We start from the raw sequence: 25386 nt of genomic DNA on the forward strand, positions 1-25386 counted from the left end.
TTAGTCATATAATCAAGATTTACTCAAAATAATTTTCCAAATTCGATGATTCAACGTTATTTTCAAATATAATACCTTAATACGCCATCACTATATTCCTTAAACATTATCCTGTACCAAAGTTTGTAATGCTCACATAAGCTCCAATTCTTTTTAATTTAATTTTTTTATTTGATAACATTTTTTGAAAACAAATTTTAACAATAATATATTTAATATTTGGACAATTAGGCGAGTAATTTTTCATTCAGTTATATTCAGTTGATGCAAACGGTCGTCGATCGTCTGTGTTGTTCTCTTATCTATATTTCGTACTAGTGATTTATTAATTAATTAAATTATGTTGGTGTGCTCCGTTTGTAATGAAGATGTATTCGATAATGAAGATATCAAATGCAGTAAATGTAAAATGTTTTTTCATTTTGCATGCGCCGGTTTTAGAGAAGTCAATTTCAGGAAAATGAGTGCTTCAAACAAAATGAAATGGTTTTGTGTAAATTGTAAAGATTTTAATTCTGAATCAGGTGCTGTAGTAAATCAAGTAAAAAACTGTTCACATTCTGATAAAATATTATCGGATCTGAAAGATTCGGTTAACTTCTTGAGTGAGAAATTTGACGATTTTAAATCGCAATTGAGTGATATTATCAAGTCGATTAATGATGTTAGATTAGAAAATAAACAGCTAAAAGAACAAAATCAAAAGTTAATAAATGAAATGAGTGTGGTCAATAAAAAAATTAATTTTGTGGAACAAAAAATATTTGAAAATCATATTGAAATAGTCGGTGTTCCAGAACAAGAAAATGAAGATTGTTGCAAAATAGTTGAAGAAATGTCATTGGCATTAGGAGAAGCTGTATCAGTTACATCTGCATATCGCTACCGGTCCAAAGTGCCAAATAAAATTGGAAAAATTGTTGCTGTCTTAAGCAGCTATAAAAATAAAAAATCGTTGATGGAGATGTCAAGAAAGAAAAAACTTAAAGCAAAAAATGTCAATGCAAACTGGAATGATGAAGGTATATACATAAACAACTATTTAACACAAGCAAATAATAATTTATTTTACAAAACTAGATTGTTTGCAAAGGCTCATAATTATAAATATGTGTGGTTCAGAGATAGTAAATTATTCTTAAGAAAAGATGAAAATAATAAAGTCATTCTCATAGAAGACGAAAATAGTTTAAAAATATTATACAATAATTGATCTCTGTACCTTTAAATTGTATTCATTTTTTTTTTGTTAGATAATGCATGTTGTAGATACTGTTGAAAAAAACCTGTTATATAATACTAATTATTTCCTTACAATATCTGAATTTATGAAAAAATATAATATTTGTAATAATCTATCAATTACAATAATATGTGTTAATATTAGGAGCATAAATGCTAATTTAGATGAGTTACTACTATTTTTGCAAAATGATTCAGATTTCCATTTAGACGTAATTGTGTTAACGGAAACCTGGCACGATCCTAAAAATTGTATTTATTCTTTACCTGGGTATAAAACATTATACTCTACCACGAAAAGAAACCAGAATGATGGCATAATTGTCTTTGCAAAACAACATTTAGATATTGATTTTCATGAATTCAATTTTTGTGAAGCAAATATTATTAAGTTAATTATCAATAATATTGTTGTACCGTTAAATCTAATATGTATATACAGGTCACCCTCGGATATAATTAATGAATTTTTGACTCGTTTAGAAGCTATATTAATGTCAGATAAAGACATTGTTGATAGCACTATGACTATCTTATTAGGTGATATTAACATAAATATAATAGGTAATGATAATGTTGAGAATAATTACCTTGACTTATTATCATCTAATGGTTTTAGTTCTCTTATTAACGTATATACGAGAATTCCTGCAGGTATTAGTAAAAACTCTTGTATCGATCATATATTTGTCAAATCAAATAAAAAAAAAAAAAAATGCCTTGATAACATTGAAGCTGGTGTACTTCAAACCGTTTTTTCAGATCATTATTCTACCATTATATCTATTCCAAATGTAATTAAAGAGAAAAATAAATCAACCACATTTGAGTTTATTAATTTTAAAAAGCTAATTGATACTTTTAATAATGTTAAATGGACGGATTTATATAGTATTTGTGATGTAAATGAGGCAATGGATTTAGTATATACACGTATTTTTGATGCTATAAATATTTCAAAGAGTCTTAGAAAACTTAATTCTAAAACTAATCGTTTAAAAAATTGGATGACATCAGGTTTGTTATGCTCGGTGCGTAAAAAACAAGAATTATCTTTAAAAACAAAAAAACATCCAAACAATATTAAATTAATTCAGTACTTTAAAAAGTACAGAAATAAACTAAACTATGTTATTAAAATGGCAAAAATAAATTATTACAATGACCAATTTCAGCGTGTTTCTGGAGACCCTAAAAACACATGGAAATTAATAAAAAATCTAACTAATAAACCAAATACTGATAATGATATCATAAAACGCCTTAACTATAACGGGAACATTATTGATGCACAAAAAGAACCTTTAACTGCGTCCAATCATTTAAATATGTTTTTTTCCACTATTGGACAAAATCTAGCAAATAAAATAGATAAATGTTTTGATGAAGTTTCTGATGAGCGTACACCAGTGATCAATTTCAACAATTTTTTCTCGGTAAAAATACACTCGATGGAAATCATGAATATAATAAATCATTTTAAAGACGATGTGGCCTGTGGTTTTGATAAAATTAATGTCAAAATTTTAAAAAACTTAGCACCGTATATAATAAATCCTTTAACACACATATTCAATTTAAGTCTGAGACTTGGTATTTTTCCAGATAAATTAAAAGTAGCAATAATTAAACCTCTACATAAAGGTGGTGATAAAGAAAATATGAACAATTACCGACCAATCTCTATGTTGAGTAGTTTTTCAAAAATTTTTGAAAAAATTATCAAAGCTCGTTTGATAGATTATCTGGAAAATAACAGTCTTCTTTCTAAAAATCAATATGGATTCAGACCTAGGAGAAGTACCGAAGATGCTTTATATGCTGTCACAACATTTATTTCTAAAGCACTCGATAAAGGTGATAAAGCATTAGGTATATTTCTAGATTTAGCGAAAGCTTTCGATACTGTAGATCATAGTTTATTAATTAAAGTTTTCAGTAGTTATGGTATAAATGGTATTTGTTTAAACTGGTTCAAAAGCTATCTAAATAAGAGGAAACAAATTACAAATATGAATGGAGTTTTGGGACAGGTAAATGAAGTTATGTATGGTGTACCTCAAGGTAGTATTCTAGGTCCAATTTTGTTTATTATGTACATTAATAGTCTATGTGATATGAGAGTTGATGGAAAAATAGTTGTATATGCGGATGATACATGTCTGTTATTATCAAGTAGTAATTGGGAAACTCTTAGACAAAAAACGGAATTAAATTTCAAGAAAATAATAAAGTGGTTAAATATTAAAAAACTTTCTTTAAATTTCAACAAAACAATGTTCATGGTTTTTTCAATAAATTATACTTTACCACCGTTTGAAGAAATTACTTTACATGACTGTTCAATTGTATCAAACTGTAACTGCCCGAAAATCAATATAGTAAAAAGAATTAAATATTTAGGACTAATATTCGATTGTAACCTCAAATGGAATATTCACATCAATAGTTTAATAGTAAAATTGCGATCGTTAATGTTCAAATTTCATATATTAAAACATATAACATCATCTCATACATTGAGAATAGTTTATCTTTCTCTATACCAATCTATATTGCAATATGGCATGGTAATTTGGGGAGGTGCATCCATAAATGTTCTTAAGCCATTAAGGGTTCAGCAAAATAGTTTAATTCGTATATGTCTGAAAAAGGACAATCTTATTGGGTCTACCTCGTTAAACTATATAGAGTTTAATGTGCTTCCGCTTGAATTACTTTACAAAAAATCCGCAATCATGTTTGTACATAAAAAATCAGACTTTTTCTTTATTAAACAGAATGACAAGCCTTTGGGGGAAGATAGACTATGTAATATTAAAGTCTTATTTACTAATACGAGTTTTGGTCAAAAATTTATTAATTATATGGGTCCTGTCATTTTTAACGCCTTGCCAATTGATGTGAAAAAAAATATTTTTAATGATCAAATTAACATAAAAAAATGTATAAACAACATTTTATCTAGTGAACTAAGGAAATGTCTATTATAAGAAAATTGTATATTTTAGTATCTCTTAATTATTTTAATTATTTTACAATGTAGGTTATTATTTGTTAAATTAAGTAATTAATTAAATCATATATATATGTACTGTTACTCCCTACACCACCACAAGCCTAGCTTAAAGGTGTAGGTAATTTTTATTATTTTCTTTAAATACTTTGTTTGTATTGTGTTTTCAAATAATAAAAAAAAAAAAAAAAAAAAAAAAAAAAAAAAAAAAAAAAATTAGATAGGTACTGCAAATTCCAACATGTAATTAAAAATGTTTAATTATATTATCTTTGTGTAATATTAATTAGGTATACAATAACAATTTGGTAACAAATAATTACATAATAACTTATAAGTCGTAATCGTAAGATTCAACTCTACTTGACATACAAAACAATAAAATATGTTTAATAAACAAAATAAAAATAAATTAGGTATCTATATTTTAGTTAATAATATAAACATTAAGTAAACGGGCTTCAGTACATAATTTAAAGTTAAAAAATTAGGAATACTGTACCTGATATTCCTAAAGTAAATACATGTATTTCTCACTCGACAAAAATTAGCTAAAACCGAAACTTACTTTCGATGTATATATTTATCACTAATAAAGAAGTGCAATTTATTTTTACAATATTTATGAATTTAGTAAAATTATAATAACTTATTAATATTAATATTTTATTTTCCTTTAACACAAATTTAAGCATACGAAAATAGTATACAATAATAATAGTAATAATAAGGAGAATAAGAAAAACGATAGTGAAAATAAATGACAATAATAATGAGAATTTATAAATAACAAAATCATAATATTCAAAATAATTAATAAATAAATTATAATTCGTGAACAATTCATCATAATTGCATATAACTTGTATAAGATATAATATATTATAGACATTGAGAAAAACATATTAATAATATGCACTCAAAATCTGGAGAGGGAGTTAGGAGATTCGACGCAGTAAAATATTGGTAAACCTCTGTATAACTCAATGTCACCTTTTTCTAAGCATACGATGGCATCTAAGTCACAGGAGTAAATATAGTATATTCATGTAAGTACGAATGCAAGTCCGTAAAAGGTCCCCGTGGATGGTTTAGGATAGACATTTACGCTAGTTTCAATATTTTTTTATACTAACATTTAATAATAGTAATATAACAATTATCGATCAAAGGTTAACACTGGTAAATAATACATTGAACGGGCCGTCCTTGAATCTAACAAAGAACGATCTCGTTCGGATTTATCGGATCTAACGACCCATACACGCCAATCCAACATAGTTTAAAAGGTTCAAGTGCACATTCGAGTATTATACTTGGCGCCACTGCCACTGCGTGCAGTACATAGCCGTACATACGCACACTCGTTATTATATGATATCGAAAAAACGTGTTATCAACTAATATCTATAATATCGATCTGCGGAAGTGGTAGTCCACGATCGATCTTTAAACCGGAGATTAAAATTTATTTGAAGGCTGCGTCTCTTGCACCGGCTCTGGGTCTCTTATACGTGCCACAGCAATAGATGGTTAGTGGAGTCCTCGCGACCGGCCACTTCCGACGAGGCTGTCGATCGGAAATCCTCGTAGCCGTCGCCGCCCGATATCAGTAATAATTTACCAGAAGAACTCATCTTTCTTTGATTCAATGACTGCCGGCGCTGTTTGGAAAAGTTCTGCGGCAAATGACCGACCAGAGTCAGGAACCGGACGTGGCCCGTGTGACCATGTGGTACACCTGTGGGAAAAAGTAAAAAGAATATAAGTACAGAAGAAATCTTAACTTAGTTTACTGATAGTTTCTTAAACATTTATCTAAATAATGATATTTGCATTTGCATAAAAATGTATTTCAAACATTTTTAATAAATTGTTCTATATAAATATTAATATTTAAACTATTATTAATAGCTTTAAATTTAAGATAACTTTTCAACTTATATATTATGTTTTATTTATACGGCTACTTTTAGCTACTGTATTAAGTATTGAAATTATTGGTTTTTTTTATTCTATTAACAAACTCATATTATACACATTATAGTAGTGACTATTTTATTTAAACATTTTTAACAACAAAATTAGCCAATTCTATGCACATTTTGATGTCAACCATTTTTTTGCGAGCTTCCAAGTCATTTCCACTCCATTCCCTCCTCGCCAGAAACACACTACATACACAACTCTGATTAGAGGTACAAATGTTGCGATGTTTAACAATGTTTTGTTCATTAACACAGGTATATTAATATGTATGTGTAGAGATTTACAGTGTTTACTACTAACCAATAGGAACAGGGAGTGTGACGAGTTTGCTAGTGTTTGCGACCACGGCCGGTATGGTCATGGTCAAGACGACGCCCGCGCTGGTGCCGATCCACAATAGGTCTTTGACCGCCAACAGCGACGTCACTCGAAGACATGCCGCTTTGTGTTGCCTTATGATGTCGTCGCAGCCTGCAAAGGACAAACGATAAAAAATAATAATAATAAAAACAAGAAATACTTTTTCGACGACTATTGAAGTCCGTCGTCAACCTACATATAATATTGTTATATGTCGCCATAAGACGGTCGTGGAACTATGTATCCACACGACTTCACGTTATCGGGAAACTGTGTGACACACATTATATTATACAGGTACTTACTCGACAGCATTTTAGTGACGGCCGGCGCTGTATTCACTTCAGCCAGAATTTCGTACGTGATCGAATGAACTAGCCGGAGCACGGCGGAGTTCTGCAAAGACAGCCACACGCCCATTCCCGACACGACCATGTTGGTGATCGATCGGTTCGAGTCACCGCCGATCACGAAAGAATGCTGAAAATGATAAACGGGTAAGTAACTGTTTCCATATAACATTACTGTACACACACACACACATGCCACTATATATATAATATACATAAATGGAAAATGGGCATATAATATTAAAAATATATAATAATCGTGTGAGATATAGGTATAGGTAATGGGCCGGATACTGACCAGCGGAGAGGTTGTGGTATAAAAGATTGTAGGTCGGGTCAGTGGTCATGCACAAAAATATGCGCATCGTCACGCTAAAGTAGTGATATAAACCGATGACAGTGACGACTGGCGAATTCCGATGAACAAGATTTGTACGTATTCATCAAAATAATACATTTCAATTATATTTGGAGCATAATGTTAAGAAATGAAAGTATTTTCCAACAACGAGCACGCTGTCTTCCAGTGATATAATATAAGATTAATTTATTTTAGGCTGATATTTAAATGGGAAATAAGTACTAATATTGGCTAATGCATAAAAAAGTATTTTTAATAATAATAGTAAATTATTGATTACAAATACTAGTATTTTAACTATTTTTAAAAGTTTTAAACTTAAAACATAGCTTTATAAATGTTTATGTTTTTTTTACAGGTACCTACAGTTTTTTTAAAAAATTATATCGAGTTTATTGATATTTTGTACATAATAATTTAGCACACTTATTATATTATAGACTTATTTTCAACAATAAGTACTTAATTGTTATGAACTTTCTGTAGTATTTTACTGAATATAATCTTTTTTTTTAAATAAAAAAAATTAAAATATCATTAAAACATTCTAAGAATACTTTAAAAGTATTTAATTGGATGCATTTATGTTTACTCGTATAGGTATATGTTTTTATCCGGACACTAGACTAAGTCTAACACAGTTGCATTATAAGTAGGTAATTTACAAGTTACTTAATAACAGTAATTTTGTCAAGTTATACTTTCTCATATTTTTTGCTCACTTGAAATTGTAACGTGACCGTGTCGAATATCTTAACAGTATTGTGACATGAACACCAGAGCTTATCACCAACGGGCAACATTTTGGAAACAGGGATAGCAGCCGATCCAACATTTATGGTCACTGGATCCGATGTATTCCAACTACCGTCTGGAAGGTGTAAGAAATTGTATTTATTTATTAACGTTGACACTCAAATATTGATGTATTGTTGTACTTACTCGTATCTGGGTAGTAGATACAAATATCACCATTTGCTAATGAAACATAAACGCGGTTATTGAGATAACTATTAAACAGAAATAATTGTATTAACATTTTATATTTTAAACAGTTTAATATTATATAAAGCATAACATTTTCTATCACTTATTAAGTACCTATCCATCACACGTATTAAAGCAACATTACTTTTCGAATAACTCAGTTATCAAACTTAACTAAATTAAGTATAAATAACATAGTACCTATACTAATTACGAATGACACATTATCTAGTTCCATATAATTAAGATTTTAACAATATTTAGAATTATTTAAGTAATAATTTTTACTAATTTATAGTTTACTCTGAATAATTATAATCATTTATTTTATATTTTGCTTTCATATCGGGACAAAATTACTTAAAAAACGATTAAATATAACTAGTAAACTAATATAATTATTTACCAAAAACTATAATAACAATATACAATATTACAATATGTATGTAATTACCTACATATAATATTATGATGATATTAAATTATATTATACGAGGTGTGTTCAATAAATACCCAGACTAAAATTATTAAAAATTATATTTCAAACTTACAAATTATTTAAATGGATCACCTTCAAAATAGTGTCCTTTAGCATCAATACAATGCTCCCAACGGTCTTGCTACTTTTTGAAACACCTTTGAATTTCATCTATAGGTATAGCCTTTAGCTCTTGTGTCGCGTTATGAATAGTTTCGTCAACGTCTTCAAATCTGTGGCCTTTGAGGGTACTTTTCAGTCTCGGAAACAAAAAAAAATCACAGGGAGCTAAGTCGGGTGAATATGGTGGATGAGGTACCACTGGTATATTTTTAGATGTCAAAAATTCACGTACGGAAAGTGCAGAATGCGCCGGTGCATTGTCGTGGTGCAAAAACCACGACTTTGATTTCCACGCTTCTGGTCTTTTACGGCGCACTTTCTCTCTTAATCTTTCTAATACTTGTTTATAGAACACTTGATTTATTGTCTGACCTGTAGGTGCAAACTTATAATGAACTAAACCAAAAAAATCAAAAAAAACTATAAGCATTGCTTTGATGTTTGACCGGACCTGACGACATTTTTTTGGACGAGGTGAATTTGCGGTCTTCCATTGCGATGATTGGACCTTGGTTTCGGGATCATATCCATACACCCATGTTTCATCGCCCGTAATTATTGATTTGATAAAACTTGGGTCATTAGAAACCCGATTTTTTAGATCCAAACACACTTCAATGCGATGTTCCATTTGCTCCTCGGTTAACAATTTTGGCACTAATTTTGCGGACACTCTTTTCATACCCAATTCATCTGATAAAATCGAATGACAAGTACCAATTGATATGCCAACTTCATTAGCTACTTCTCTGACAGTTAATCTTCGGTCGGATCTAATTTTGTCTCGAACTAGAGAAATGATATCATTTGTTTTTGATGTTGATGGACGCCCAGGACGATGGTCATCTTCAATGGATATACGACCTTCTTTAAAACGTTTGAACCAGTCAAAAGTTACACAACGGCTTAGTGCAATATCTCCAAAAGCCAATTTTATTAATTCAAAACATTCCGTAGCATTTTTACCAATTTTGAAACAAAATTTAATACACGCGCGTTGCTCCGAAATATTATCCATTGTGAAATCGCGATTTTATACAAAACGACCAACTTCGAACGCGTATTGTCGATGACTGATTTGAGATAATGATAATTATTATATACTGAAATAATGGTCATTATCTCTAGTTTATTTTGGTGCAATAACATTTCCGATAACATTAAATGTTTTTCTACAATAATTTTAGTCTGGGTATTTATTGAACACACCTCGTATGTTATAAAATTATTAGAATTGGTCTACTCTATCTTTGCCTTGCACTTACATGATACAATGCACCGCGGATCCGTGTTGAATTTTCACTTTATTTCGTTTTATGCGAATATTATCCATCGAATTGTACACGTGTATGCATCCGTCTTCAGTACCCAACCACATTGTTGGCTCACCTTCGAAGTCAACAGGTTCCGTGGGGTACATTCCGTCAGGGACGCGATCGTGACCACCATCCTTGTCGTCATCTTCTTCACTCGATGAGCTGTGTGATAAAACAATATGAGTATGGATATACCGGAATTGTTAGTACCTACAACTTAGGACCAATGTCAGCTTAAATGCATTTTATTTTTATAAATACATTTTTTTATCTATAGATAATAAAAGCTGTATATTCATATTTCCACCAGTCTTTCCCACGAAAAAAAAATGTTATTTTTATATATTATATAATATAAAACAATAAAATTGAATTTCTTAATTTTTACTATTTTGTATTATAAAAGAAAATTAATACACATATTTAAATATTTTAAATACTTATTTTATGGCCTTCGCCCTTCTTCATAGTAAAATTATTGATTATACCATCGTCATTAATTAGCGGTACAACTTCATTGAATAATGTATACCTATATGATATTATTTTAGCGTTGTATTTTTGTAATTTAACTATAAATTTATAATTTTTTTTTAAATTGTATTCTGGGGCTTTTAATATTTTAAAGCACATATTTTAAACCACATTTATACAAACGGTGCAGCACCATTGGAGGAACCCCATTTGGTCTCATCTTTATTTAGAATCGGCATAGCCTATCTAGTCTATGCAAGTCTTAAGTGCTACGCGCGAATAGTTTTCTATAATCACAAAACGCTCGTTACCTGTCCAATTTGATGTCCGGCCCAGTCTGCTCAGCACAGTCTTCGACCGATATGCTGATCTCTGGGTTGTTGGTCTGGTCGTCCTTGTTGGCACTGTTGGCTTGACTGAAAATATAAGAGCGAAGGAAAAAATTGAAAAAAAAAATAGTAAAATTGTCATCACAGTATATAAAACTCTTGTTACGCAGACGGTGTACGGAACTGCTGATGGGTGACTTACTCGACGCGTTGCGGAGCTGGTATCGAGGTGACGCACAGTATGCGAGCGTTGCATACGCCGTTACATGAAGTGACCGTCGGTTCGGGATAAAGACTTAACACGCACACTTGGCCCACGTACCCATCACTGTTACAAACCCACACGTCTCTTTGGTTCAACGCCGGTGCCGCACACGTAAACTGCAAGCCAGCCCGGGTCTTTCGTATGGGTACCGGGCCGACGAAATCAGCATTCGGTCTCCGGTCCGTAGACAGAACTGAAATACACAACAGAAGCGGTAAAAAATGTGTTTAAAATCGCCTCAGGTTTAAAATACATTTAAAAGCATCCATGTGTATAATGGATTGTATAATTGTGGATAATGGGTTGTATAATTGTGCATTATGGGTTATGATCACTGAATGCTTTATCAGCAAACCTAAATAGATCGACTGTACTGCTTAAAATCGAATATCATATTCATCTATTTTGAAGTACCTCGACCGACTCAATCGATATACATACAATATTATTATAGATTTATTCCCGTATGAATGCATAACTCCGAGTTGGGACTCTTAGTATATAGTCTATATGGACGCATCTGGTGATTTTGTTGTATTAGACTGCCTTATTGTTTTACTTACCGAGTTTTTGTTTGGCCTCGTTAAAAGATTCTTCCCAGTTAGCTCGTTTTTCTGGTTTTGAAAACATTATTGACACGGTCTCGGTGCCATTCCTAAAAAAAAAATTGAAACATTAAAATCATTCAATCAACAACCTCTTCGATTTTGGGATTTTTTAAAATAGAAAATTTTATTCACTGCTAAAAAAACAACAGGTACCTACAATACATAATAACTTAATGTACTTTTTACTTTTTTTATTTATATTTTGACTGGATAATACATTTTTAAACGAGAATTATTTGTATACATTATTTTGGGCTTTAACAGTTCTCATCAATAATATAAAATTTAAAACAATTATTTTTCTAATCTGAGGTTACCGTGATACAAAAAAAGCACAGGCCATCAACATTCTTTTTACCTGGTGTGCAAGTTCAGTTCAAGATAACATAATTGAGTGTCACTGGCTTGGCGTTCCGATAGTTGTTTGTTGAGTGCGCTGAGCATGTCTTTAATTGATTCTTCTAGGTGACTGTGTGGACAGTGCAACATAGAAACCATATCTGTCATTTGCGTCAGTGTGGAGACATCTTCTGACAAATACTCCATTTCACGAAGCATGCGTCGTACGTTTTCATCTTTTACTGAAATATTATCGAGTATTTAATTATTTGTGTTAGATTCTGAGTGGAGTGATACATTTATTGATTTTACAAGTGTGTGTGTGTGTGTGTGTGTGTGTGTGTGTGTGTATTTATTGTATTTGTTTGGAGTTAATTTGTATAGTGGAAAGAATGCTTCGATTTTCAACTTATTAAATTGCAATTCTAATAGCAAATTTGATCTAATTGGTTTTTGAGGTGATGAAGGGGGCAGTTAAAAATCCCAAATATTTTATAAAATAACTGAGAACACAAAAAAAATTAAAAGTAAACAAGAATTTTGAACGCATATTTAAAACCAAAAAGTGAACAATGTATTAATACAGTTTTTTATAGTCATTTTAAGTTAAAATTTAGACAAAATTGAATATTAAAACGAAAAATGACGATTTTAGTTGTGTTTATAATTTCAAAACATTATTAATGAATACTCGAGACTATCAAAATTAAAGTATACATTTTTATATTTTATACACATAATAATGACATTTTTTAAAATGCAATGTTTTCGGAAAATTAATTTAACCTATAACTAATGGTACGTTACAGGTTGATAATTTGAACACTCGACGTTTTAAACAAACGCATAATATACTAATATAGTATATTAATTATACATATCGAAAAACTGTTTTAAATGTTTATAAAAAACTAGATATAAAATAATTATATAGAGTTACAACTTTGTATAATAATACCTGTATAAGGAATAAGGATTATAATACGTAATATTAATATTTTGAAACTAAAAACGAATTTTTAAGTTATTAAATGACGCTATGGCAGTAATGCTAATGTATACCTTTAACTATTTCAACATCGTCCAATGGTATCTTCATAAGTAACTTGTATTTGTTTGCTTCTAAATTGCTCACGACGCTGTTTGGCGTAGTCCTGTAAAATGTCCAATAATAATATTTTACAGAATTCGTTTCACAACATCTATTATAAACGTCTCATACTGTTTTTCTTGGCTCATTAGCGTGTATTACATTAAAAAGCATGTAACATTTTAAAATTTTAAATCTTATTAGAAATGTTTTCAATAGTCTTCTATATTATTTGGTTGCGTGGCTTGTATGACCATCTTAGTATTCAGTACACTTTAAACGAACACATTCGTAAAAATAAACGCACTCATTAATCCATTACACTAACTAACGATGGACACGAGCTATAATTGCACGAATAGATACAAAAATTTAAGCCACAGGAAGATGAGTTTTGAAACTGGCCTATACATAAAAATGTTCTTAAATATTTCTTTTTAATCTGATAGATTGAAATTGTATTATAGCGCAAAACTGCAAAAACGTTGTCGAGATTTTTACACCGTCAAGTCCGATGTCTATTTAAACTTAAACTTAACGGTTTGCTTCTTACGTGGATGGTTTACGTATGGTTCCGCTTTTTCTTTTGATACTGGTAACGATCAGCAAGTCGGAGAACAAGAAAAGCGCTCGTTCCTTACGGTTCATCGACTGCCCGGAAACGATGGTTACCAAGTCGTGTCTGAGGAATGTTCGGTCGGTGGCTGCCAAGTGTATGAGTCCGTCGATCAAAGACTCAATTTGCTCCAGCTCCATGTTGTCCTTCTCGGTGCAGTTGATTTTTACGGCCATTTCGTGCACTTGTTTTTGCGATTCGATCAAAGACTCGTGATCTGGATGCGTTGGTTCGGTGTGTTTCAATAGCGTCTAAATAAAAAACCAAAATCCTAATCGTTATAATTATGAATGGTTTACTATTATATGTCATTTTTAAGTCGTGTACGGACCGGAAAACTGAAAGATTTTAATAAATTTAAAAAGGAAAATCGAGTTAGGCATTAATGTATTTTTTATATTTTAATATAATATTAACAAATAACAATGCGGTAAATAATGAACACAATCTAACATGCATGATTTTTATCGATGCAATAAGAACCGGTAGCATTTTAGAGGTTATATAATTATAAATAGTACTAAATAAGTAATAAGTACGAAAATTATATAATAACATATCAAGTTAGTAACGTACGTAATATTGAGGTTGCCCAAAAATGATGGATAGAGGTAGACAGTCTACCGTAGGCTATTCCTAAATTCCGATAAAATATGGTAGGTGAAATGACAAGCGGTGGTCATTAAAATATGAGCTATTGCACAATGCTTATAAATTTAGAGCGGATTATTTTAAGATTTATCTTAGAGGGATAAGAAATGTGACTTTATTTAAAAAATAAAATTATAGTACAAAATATATAGTGAATACCAAACTGTCAATCTGTTGTACGATAAATGTCACTATTATATCAGTCATTGTGTTAGATGTATTAAATTTATATTCAATGTTTAGGTATAATCGTGTACAAAAAGCTTTTTGTGAGCGGAGACAATTTATCAGCCTATATTTTATGTTTTAAGTTTTTTGATATTATTATTTGTTGAAGTATTTTATTTTGCTATAAGTAATGCAGTAATTTGATTTAATTTTTACCAAAAATATTGCTTTTAAAAATATAATTTTTGTATAAAATCCATAATACACAAAAAAGTTTTTAAATCTTAATGAATATTGTTTTTAAATTATAACAAAATTAACTACGTTAATAATATATAATAATATCTTTATACATTTAAAAAAATAAAAATAAAAATACGTAATTTTGTCCAAATTTAAATTACAAATATATATAAAAAATTATTGTATTTGTATATTTTTTCAGATTTTTAGTACAAGTATGAACTACTTATAAAGAACATTATACTACATTATCAAATGTAAAATAACTTTTCAAATTTTTATCCAAATCCACCCTTAAAATCAAAGTATTTTTTGACTACTTATCGTGTGTATATATATATATATAAATTATATATAAGAAACACACATATCATTATAAATTCAATACATTTATTACTACTCAGAATCTTATAAATAAAAATGCATATTTTTAAGTATAAATTTACTTTGAGCATATTTAACAGTTTAAATTTTATATCAAGATAATATTTTAAGGATTTTTAGAAATACGTTCCCCTTGTCGGTAACAAGTTAGAATTTTCAACAAAAAGTTTTATTATTATTTAGTAATCAACTCGTAACCACAGATTTGGAATACTTAACCTAATTTTCTCACCAGGAAATTAATTTTTCTTCCGGGCGTTCTGTGGTAACAGTAGGTACACCAGCACCCTTCATACAGGGAAATTCACTTGTTGACATTAAAATAGTATACTATATTTATCAACAAATTCGTATGTGTTTTTTATAGTTGATATTTTAAACTTTTAAGAATCTAAAAATACATTCTTTACAGAGATAATAATATACAATTAACCCATTTTTTCCTTTAAACATTCAATTTGATACATGCATAACTTAAATAATAATTTAACTGATACCTATTCAATAATATAAAAATACCTGTATAAGAAGTTCATATCTAGGTATTCGTTGAACAGGCATGATGAGAAGTGAATCTAATGCCAATTTTCCTTTGTGTTCTCGAGCTGTAGACTATAATACAAAATAAAATAGATAAAATTAAGTTTAAATTTATAAAACGATTGCTTCTTGAAAAACATTTTATTCAGTCAATAAACCCAATTTATAATTATTTTTTCATACCTCTAAATATCTTGCAAATGCTGGTTTTGAATTGCAAGTCGATTTGATAGCTTCTTTGGCTTGTTTCCAATTATTTATGAATGATGTATATGAATCTATCACAGGCTTTTTCGAAAACTAAAAGAAAAAAAATCATATGAAATAAGTTGTATGTCAGTTATACTTCAAACAATTCACACTACAGACCATTTCTAATAAGATGTCACCGATTCTCTGATGTGCGTCCCAAATTTCGAGACGCTTATGTAGATCTTTTAGGAACTGTTCGTGCTCCATTAAAATGTCGGGTATCTAAGATCAGAGTACATTATTTTAATAAGTATAAATTACCATAATACGATAATGAAATAGATATATCTACCTGGTAAAATATCTCGTCAACCACTGACGGTTCAATTAATACAGAGTTTTCGGCACTTTTCAAAGGCAACAGGTATTTCTAAAATAAATTATGTATATATTAACACAATTACTTTAATTTAACGCTATAATCTAGATGAAATTAATAAAATTTTAATATACAGTAAAATTACACAAAAATGATGTGTATAAGACTGTTACAAGTGTAGCACAAACTAGAAATTGTTATATTATAATACAATTTTGTAACTAAAAATATATTTTGTAAATTTTAAAATATTTAAGATACGATTTTAAGTATGAAGTATGCCTTAACTAAGTATAATTATTTAATGCAAATATTTATTGTTTCTTCTAAATTTAGAATAATAATACGCCATTGTCACATTATTTTGATTTCGATTTTTCTAGTCCGATTATCTATTTAATTTTTAAATTTTGTTTTTTTATAGGTATAATATAAGATATATAATTTATTTATTTATTTATTGATTGATTTCACTTAAGTTTGTGTTCTCATCAAGTTATTAATTTGTATAAAATGTATTCAAAGGAATATTTGACTAGATAGTAAATATTAGTTTATACCGTGCATATTTAATATCAAACAAATAAAAACACCTATAATAAATTAACAAAAGTGAAATAATGCAACAGTTATATATTATACTTATCTATTAAGAGGATGTCAATGCAGTGTTTGTTTTCTATCTCTACACGTGACATAAACAAAATACATTCACGCAAAATAATCTATTATTTTATTTTTTAATAACTTTAGAATTAAATCACCTATTACAATAATAATAAAAAAAAATATTTATGTGAGTATAACATGTTAATTTGTCTAAATATAGTTTCAAAACAATTTAAAATTATAAATTTTTTATTTTTAAAGTCAAATATTAAGTCAAAAAAATAATAAAATATAAAACCGATATATCGATCCCTCAAAAATATTATCCTCTATAACTTTTTTAATGGATTATTTTACTCTAAAATAATAAATAATTTTGAGTGAATGTGTCTTATCTATGTTGCGTGTGGCCAAAGAGAGATAACAAATATTGCACTAAAATCCTCTTGATTAATATAATTTTTACAGTCTTCGACTATGAGAGGATTTACAGGTGACAATTTTATTTAGTAAGTACCTATTTTGTGTGTCAAAATAATAATGTTCATATGAATTTCATAATAGTTAGAGAAAACAAATTAAAGTAGCTAAAACCTTGATTTTATTTAGGTAACACCAATTTAAAAAAAGTAGTAAACTTAAAATTTTTATCAAATATTTATATTTATTAGTATTTTTTAACTACTTTTGGATGTTATTAAACTATTTACAGACATTTGACGTTTTTTGGTCAAAACATTTAATGTAAAGTTTATCATATTATGTTATTATTTTATCAGTTAAATATTGAAAATACATAGGCATACTAATATATAATACAAAAATCCTGTTAAAATTATTTTAGGGTACGCTGATTTAGCAAAAACTAGCTCTATCTATTGAATTGAATCCGTAAAATAATTGTAATAATTTTAATATAAATTATAATATTATAAGGAAATAAAATACTATTTAACTTTTAAATTTTGTATTAACCACTGAGAATTCGTTTGTAATTTTTGAACGTCACATGATAGGAAATCGTTTTGAAAAGCTATAATACGAGTATTGTGAATTAATGTTTGTGTTTAACGACTTATTTAACGTTATAATAAATATATAAACTATATAAGCGTATCTTTCGGGTGCCTTTTCATCTCCATTAATATTATTGTACAAATATTAATAAGCTTATAAATAATATGGATTCAAAGTTTTAATTTTATTTAGAAAAAAAAAGTTTTCTCAATAAAAGTTTTATATTTTGTATAAACTAATTCGTATACGTATTGATGAACGTATTTGATTAAACATTTATCGTGTTTGATTATTTTTCACAGACACGTGTAACGTGGTAGTTTAAAATAGTTAATGTAATAGCTACACACATGGATGTTAAATTTCGATTTTACAGATACAGGTCAAGTTCAACGTTGGACCATTATAAACCATTAATGTCTGCCAAAGAAGATAAATCAAGATTTAGCCTGCTGAAATTTAGAGCCCTTAAAAAAATAGATAAAGATTCAATATGACCCTTCAGTAATTATAAAACTGTCAAACGCATTGTCAGAAATGCGTAGAAATTATATTACTGAAAATGTGTTTTTTTCTACAAAAATGAAAATTTTTATAGCACATAATAAATATTTCCAAACAGAAATAATTAAAGTATTTGTGTCAATGAATTTAACATCTTATCTTAGACAATCATTAATTACGACGTTGATCATGGTCCAGACGATCTAATGAGACATTGAAAGAAGATTAGGAAAGAATTGTGTCAAATGAATATATTCTTAAATATGTAAATGTAAAATTATTGTTATAAAATGAATAAGAATGATTCACAAAGAAGGTTTTATAATATTTTTCAAACAATACGATAAAATCAATTTGAATTTAATGAATGAGCATTGAGCAGTATACATAGTGTAATTATATATTTATTATTTATTTCAATACTTATGATTTTTTTACAATTTAAGTTAAGTTAATAAGACTATTTAATATTTAGATCATTTTCGGTTTATTATTAATTAACAAATATAGGCAATAGTCCTGATTTTTCAACCAATAAATAATCATCACAACATTTGCGCTCTGGGCTGTTATTATCACAGACTATAAGTGATCGAAATATTTATAATAAAAATCGTGCAGCGTTGCCAAAATATTGATACTCAAACAATGCATTTTATTTTTACGCTGAACTAACGACTAGTATGGAAATCTTTCAATACATAATATTATGTAATACATAAACACAATGAGAGTCAATAATAGCACCAGCTGGCTATAAGATGTATAGATATCCTATACACAATATGTATTGAATTTGCGCGTAAGACTTGTCTCGGATTTATGAAACAAAATACTATTATTATTTTATGAGATTCACAAACATCTACCTACTACCTATTCTACCTATATAGGTACATTCGATGTAATTAGTTTCACAGATATATTGAATAACAAGTTGACATATCGAGAAGCCTGTACAATATTCTACGAGTTGTGCTATTGCCTATTTCCACAATTAACTATAAGTTTCGCTGAACCACACGGAGATAATACTCTTCGTTACAACATACGAGTAATATTTATAGTGACTAGTGAGTTAATGATGGATGTGATTTTAGGTTATATGTGGAATCTAGATTTTTATAAAACATTAAACATATTATACTTATATTAAACGATAAATATTTCCGGTACCATAGCCAAGAAAAATCGTTAAGAATACGACGCCATGGAAAAAAAGACCAAAAAATAAAAGACCAAAAAAAAAAAAAATAAAAAAAAATGATGCAATTCGAGTGAAAAAAGACACTATGGTTGTGGTTTCATTGTGTATATGTGTGCGTGTATGTGAGGGAAGAAACCCGGACCTATACGCTGCGTGTTGAACAAAATCTGACCGCGATATACAGATGAAATTAACATTTTCGTATATAATATCGTGATGTTATTTTGTGCTATTGTGCTATTTTAAATTAAGATAAAATTGATATACAGGGTGATCAATGACCTAACCTGTAATGCGCTTTTATTTTCTCAGTAAACGTTTTAATTTATTAAAATTATTTTTGTACAGTTTTCAGTATTTATAACACCAAAATATTTTGGCAAAGCAATCTAACTCTTATCATGAAAATATTGTTCATTCGGATTTTCAGTAAACAGCATCAAATAGTTTTAAATTTCATATTTTTCAGCGAAATATTTCAATAGACATTTTGATGTTTAAATATCTCATGATGAGTAATACATTTATATACAAATATAAGCGTCTAAAATATTAATATGTGAACTAGAACTGCACTATATATATTACACGTTTGCGGAGCACCTTCCACATCAAAATTCTTCTTATCGATTTAGATAGAGGGAAAAATTACTAACGTATCAAAATCAATTTATTTCCCGATATATATTATCCTACTACACAGTTCATTTTTTTTTTCGAAATCAAATAGATACATAAAGAGCCAAAATGTTAAATCGTATACCCTGTATAATACACATCGTGTAAAATAATTATAATGCGATATTATTAAAATAATATAAAATGCTGCTAAAACAACGGGTTTGCCTCGGACGCCATTTCGTCACGGAACAGTATTAAGCGCACGTATCATATTATATTTTAGCCCGGCGATCGGATTATTAATAATAGTACCTAATACGTAATGACAGGCGCCTAAAAATATAAACGGTGCGAAAATATCGGATTACTGTGTGTTCCCGTCGGGCGTGTTCTTACGGGATTTTAATTCAATTTTTTTTTTTTTAATTACGCGGCATTCTCTCGGACTCTGCGTACACGTTTTGTCGTTTTATGAAATATATTATTATATACCTACCTACCTACGTGATAACGTGCGCGCGGCGACGCCGTCAGTTCATATAATATATTAATATCGGAATATTCACCTCGGGGGACATGAGCCAAGTTCAGATTAAAATTCCAAGCGAAAGACGAAATTTTCATTAATAAACGACGTTATCGAATATTATGTATTATATATATATTTATATGAGGTGTACTGTATAGAGTTGAGTTGATTTCTGCGTCTCCTCGGACTCTTCTCTTCCCATTTGCCACGTAGCATTGTATAGGACGTACAAGTCAAATTAAATTTAAAAATAAATAGTCCGCAATTCGGCTTTACTAATTATACTATGCATTATAAATCTATAAAACCCACGTACGTGGGGCGTTTGAAGAAACGACTCAAAATAATTAATTTTTTTGCTTACAAAAAATTCATGAAAAGATAACAAGGTATATTAAAAGATATTAAGGTAGAGGATCATCTTAAGTTGTAATTTTTTTTCTATTAGCGGAATCCTATAGGTTTTCGGGAAGGCACTATACGAACACTATTTATTTTACCAATGGTTTTTGAATCTTTATAAGCAGTGGTGTACTAACCAGAGTCAGAGTGATGATGTGAAAATATATGAAGAAAATTGGGGCTGAAATTTTGTGAGATATACAGTAATAACTAATTAATTGAGGGTGATTATGACAGTTCCTCGCGGCTGATATATAGTTTCTGTTTATTTGATTGAAAGCGAATTCTTATGCAGATCTTTGCCTATTCTTATTAAAATAACTGTGTAAGTGTACTTATTTACAGTATTTTTCAAGTACAGGTACTAATTAATCTTAAGCAGTGTACTGCAGTGTTTGAGAATTTTTATTAATAAATATAATTATCTATGCTATTTATTTTCATAGTCAGATTATTTATCTATTTATCTTAATATTTACCAAATCATTACTATAAACCGGAGATGAAAATATAATATACCTATTATTAAAATATAAATATATTTGTAATATATCACGTACATTGGCAAGAAATATTATAACACGAAATTGGGCCACCGCATTTTCCGTCGATGAGTACTACCAAATACCAATGACATTTGTCGACGTCGTCGACAGTCATATCGGCCAATTTTCCAAAATAAACGCGTTAGACAAAAGTTAATCGTCCATTAAACAGTCAAAAACATACATTTATAAGGGGTGTCTGTTTAACGTTTAAAACGCTAAATTTTCAGTCAATTTTGATGAATATTAATTTTTTAAGTTCACCTTAATATGATATTGTTATCATAGCGAGTTTTTATTTTTAGTATTTAATATTCTTTTATAGTTTCCAAAAAAAAAAAAATATATATATATGGCGCATAATACCTTTATTATAAATAAAAAATTTATATCATATTATATAGGTAAAATGTAAAATGCAATATTATATTTTATTATCAGAATTTTTTACGTCAATTTTAGAATATCTCTGCCACTGGAGAATCGCCGCTGATATAAAGATGATTGAATAAAGCGAAACGTTAGAGTAAATGTGATGATGTGTAGGTGGTAGAAAAAAACAAACTACAAGTGTACAACATATTTCACTGAAATTCACGACTGGGCATATAACATTAGCGACACGAAGTAATTTTTTGGGGGGACTCAAGTCAGTGAATGGGTGGTATAATTTTATGGAGTAGAAGTGGTATTAGTGTAAAGTGAAATATTGGAATATAGACGAGTACACGAGTTGGTATAGGTTTTCAAACCTAATTAGATTAGGTAGAAATAGGTTAGTATTATACTATTATATATTAAATAATAATAACAGATATTTAAATTTTAAATAATCAAAATCAAGCATCGTTATTCAATGGAAATTGACGAATATTCAAACCGCATGAACCATAGACTGTCAGCTTCTTACTCCGTGTTAAATAAGATAATATGATATCAGCTAAATTATGGTAGGTATTCAAACAGCTGTATCAATAACTATGCCATGAGTAAATTAACCAAATATGTTATTTTTAGAATTCGGTGGTGGGTGGGTGGACAGAATCCTAACGAGACTCATGAAGTAAAATATCTCACGCCGACACTGGACTATACAGTCAACAGGTATCAATGTATCATGGGAGACAAATTAGTTTATAAATAAAATACCTAAAATCTTTTGGGACGAATAAGCGGTTTCAATAAGATAGTTTAGAAAATGGTAATATAATATTTGTATTGTTCTCTGATAGCATATATTTTTAAACGATACTACTCATATATATAATCCTCAATATAATTTATTTTATTTATTTATTGTATAGGGGCAATCCCCTGGGGCATACTAGCTTTTTAGTACCAACAAAAACAAATTAAGTTCTAGGTCATGTACAATATATACATATTAAAAATAAATAATAATATTGGGGTTTATAATATTCAGGTTTTTAAGCCTCATCGCTCTCTTGAAGCCTGAAGGGTTAACAACTGTGTGCGATCAAACAATTTCGCAAGTATGTATAATTTCAGAAAAATGCATGTCGCCAACGAGTATGCACTCAGCGCTGTTGAATTAATACACATTTAAATGTTTCGACTTGATTTTTGTTTTTAAATTTCAGAATTATCTAAATGCTAATTTTAGCACTTCCAGAATTGTTCAACAGTCATCGCTTAAAAAGTTTAAAAGAAGGTATACAATATACATACACAAAACAACAACACGATGAATGGTCACGTGTTATTTTTAAACGAATTATAAAAATCCGTTCTGCTTAAATTGTACGGAAATTTCGTTCACGCAGCTAGCTACCCCACGTGATTCTTAAAAATAAACATTCGATATTAGCGAATTCCGGGTTTGAGTCATAGAAAATCATAATAGTATACAATATAATATATAACTATACAAAGCAGCGCCATCAACACAAGTGAATGATAAACCGATCGGTGTTTTCCGGTTCAAAACTGTGCCCTTCATTTATTATTTACGCATTCCTAATACTAATATTGTTATTACACGAAATGAAAACCGAACGGAACTATAATAATATAATCGAGAATACAATTTCGCGCGTTCACATATATACGTCGCGGCCAACGCATCACAGACACATACACACGCGCACACGCGAGAGCAAGTACATATTTTTAGAAACGTTTGATTTATAAACTGCTACGAAAAAAAAATTATAATAAAAAATGAGAGAAAATAAACCAACGGACTCCATTGACGACGATAGTGCGATGATGTATTATAAAGAGACGCGAAGAGCACAATAATACGTTTCGCTATATAACTGCCACATAGGGACGTCTGTATACGTCATCAGGAATGTGCACCTATTTTACACTCGGTGTGTGTCTGAAAAATCGACCTCAGAAAAGATGTGTTGTTGGATATCTGACAAAATCGAGTCGCATACGAACGAATTAATTACTATGGTGTGTATATGCGCGTGTGTGTATATTTAATATATTTGAACATTTTGCACGGTATAGTACGGAATAAGACCTACCTATATGATATTATAATATTATAATAATATTATGTATTATTAAAATAACAATACATAAAATATAGTTGAATATTCGAGTCAATGGATGAGTGATTATGTACAAATCATATTATGCGTATGATAACAATTAAAGACCATTTTGCCGTTATGATAAATCAAATATATATAGTCTATATACTTTATGTTTTCTACCTATATTTAATTTTATAATGCAATTTTCCACGTTTTCATAATTGTTTACAATTCATCTATGTGTTTAAATGAATAAAATATTTAACTCGGCTAAACTTATTATTTCATAAATAGATTAATTAACAATCGTAATAAAATTAATATTTAAAATCTAAATACATGTAAAATGTATTTTGATTATTTAAGGCCTTAAGGGAAAAAAGCTTTCCTAAAAGCACCGCCGAGAATAAATAAATACAAAAAAAAATTCTGGTATACCTTTACTCCCCGAACATATATTATTGCAAGGTAGGGAACATGATTAAATGCCATTGAAAAATTTATAATGTATTTGAAAGATTAAGACAATGTTATCTCTATCGGTGTGGAAAATCTGAAATACCGTGTCCAAAAAATGTAGTGAAATGTGGTTTAGCATTCATAAAATTACACTTATATAAGTTATCCATTAATCTTACAAATTTGGAAGAATAGAATAGCAAACTACTTGAAAGTAGAAATATGTTTAGAAAAATCGAAGATACTTTTATAAATACTCCTGGTCCAAATGGACAAAAAAAACTAAAGATAAATGTATCAATGCAATTGAAAAAATAAAAGATATATTTTTACGTATTTTTTTGGTATAATTATACAATTTTTATGTGTTTTTAATGCAATTAAATCCAGTCTTTAATAATAATATTATGAAATTTCAATACTTTTGTGATATTTTTTTATGGGACGCTTGACAAGATCCAATTGTGATGAATAACGACATTT

At 29.0% G+C, this 25386-nt stretch overlaps 2 protein-coding genes across 2 annotated transcripts in view; one reads left to right on the top strand and one right to left on the bottom strand.

The window, feature by feature from the left end:
* Positions 1 to 460: 460 nt before the first annotated feature.
* LOC132925029 (uncharacterized) lies at positions 461 to 3358 on the top strand. The gene is made up of 6 exons (XM_060989462.1): positions 461 to 605; positions 786 to 1022; positions 1408 to 1513; positions 1685 to 1874; positions 2418 to 3275; positions 3350 to 3358. Exons 1-6 carry the CDS (start codon positions 461 to 463, stop codon positions 3356 to 3358), a joined length of 1545 nt encoding a protein of 514 aa, XP_060845445.1.
* A 1121-nt stretch (positions 3359 to 4479) lies between these two features.
* Positions 4480 to 25386, bottom strand: part of LOC132920044 (rho guanine nucleotide exchange factor 17) — a 70966-nt gene continuing 50059 nt past the window's right edge. Inside the window, exons 5-20 of the mRNA XM_060982085.1 lie at positions 16474 to 16551; positions 16299 to 16403; positions 16113 to 16229; positions 15909 to 16001; positions 13881 to 14194; positions 13300 to 13391; positions 12257 to 12479; positions 11854 to 11945; positions 11228 to 11483; positions 11008 to 11112; positions 10172 to 10384; positions 8261 to 8328; positions 8041 to 8189; positions 6913 to 7087; positions 6548 to 6718; positions 4480 to 5999 (exon numbers count right to left, since the gene is read on the bottom strand). Of these exons, the coding sequence (XP_060838068.1) occupies positions 5767 to 5999; positions 6548 to 6718; positions 6913 to 7087; positions 8041 to 8189; positions 8261 to 8328; positions 10172 to 10384; positions 11008 to 11112; positions 11228 to 11483; positions 11854 to 11945; positions 12257 to 12479; positions 13300 to 13391; positions 13881 to 14194; positions 15909 to 16001; positions 16113 to 16229; positions 16299 to 16403; positions 16474 to 16551 (2484 nt within the window). The 3' untranslated portion in view covers positions 4480 to 5766. The remainder of the gene's footprint in view (positions 6000 to 6547; positions 6719 to 6912; positions 7088 to 8040; positions 8190 to 8260; positions 8329 to 10171; positions 10385 to 11007; positions 11113 to 11227; positions 11484 to 11853; positions 11946 to 12256; positions 12480 to 13299; positions 13392 to 13880; positions 14195 to 15908; positions 16002 to 16112; positions 16230 to 16298; positions 16404 to 16473; positions 16552 to 25386) is intronic.

The sequence above is a fragment of the Rhopalosiphum padi genome, chromosome 1 (genome assembly GCF_020882245.1).
Source record: "Rhopalosiphum padi isolate XX-2018 chromosome 1, ASM2088224v1, whole genome shotgun sequence".
Taxonomy (NCBI): Eukaryota; Metazoa; Arthropoda; class Insecta; order Hemiptera; family Aphididae; genus Rhopalosiphum; species Rhopalosiphum padi.

What these genes read in the sequence shown, in the direction of transcription:
- LOC132925029 (XM_060989462.1), top strand. Translation starts at nt 461, where the DNA reads ATGAGTGCTTCAAACAAAATGAAATGGTTTTGTGTAAATTGTAAAGAT. An exon ending in TGTATTTATTCTTTACCTGG is followed by an intron (nt 1,514 to 1,684) that starts GTATAAAACATT and finishes ATGTATATACAG; the next exon opens with GTCACCCTCGGATATAATTA. An exon ending in GTTTTAGTTCTCTTATTAAC is followed by an intron (nt 1,875 to 2,417) that starts GTATATACGAGA and finishes GACCAATTTCAG; the next exon opens with CGTGTTTCTGGAGACCCTAA.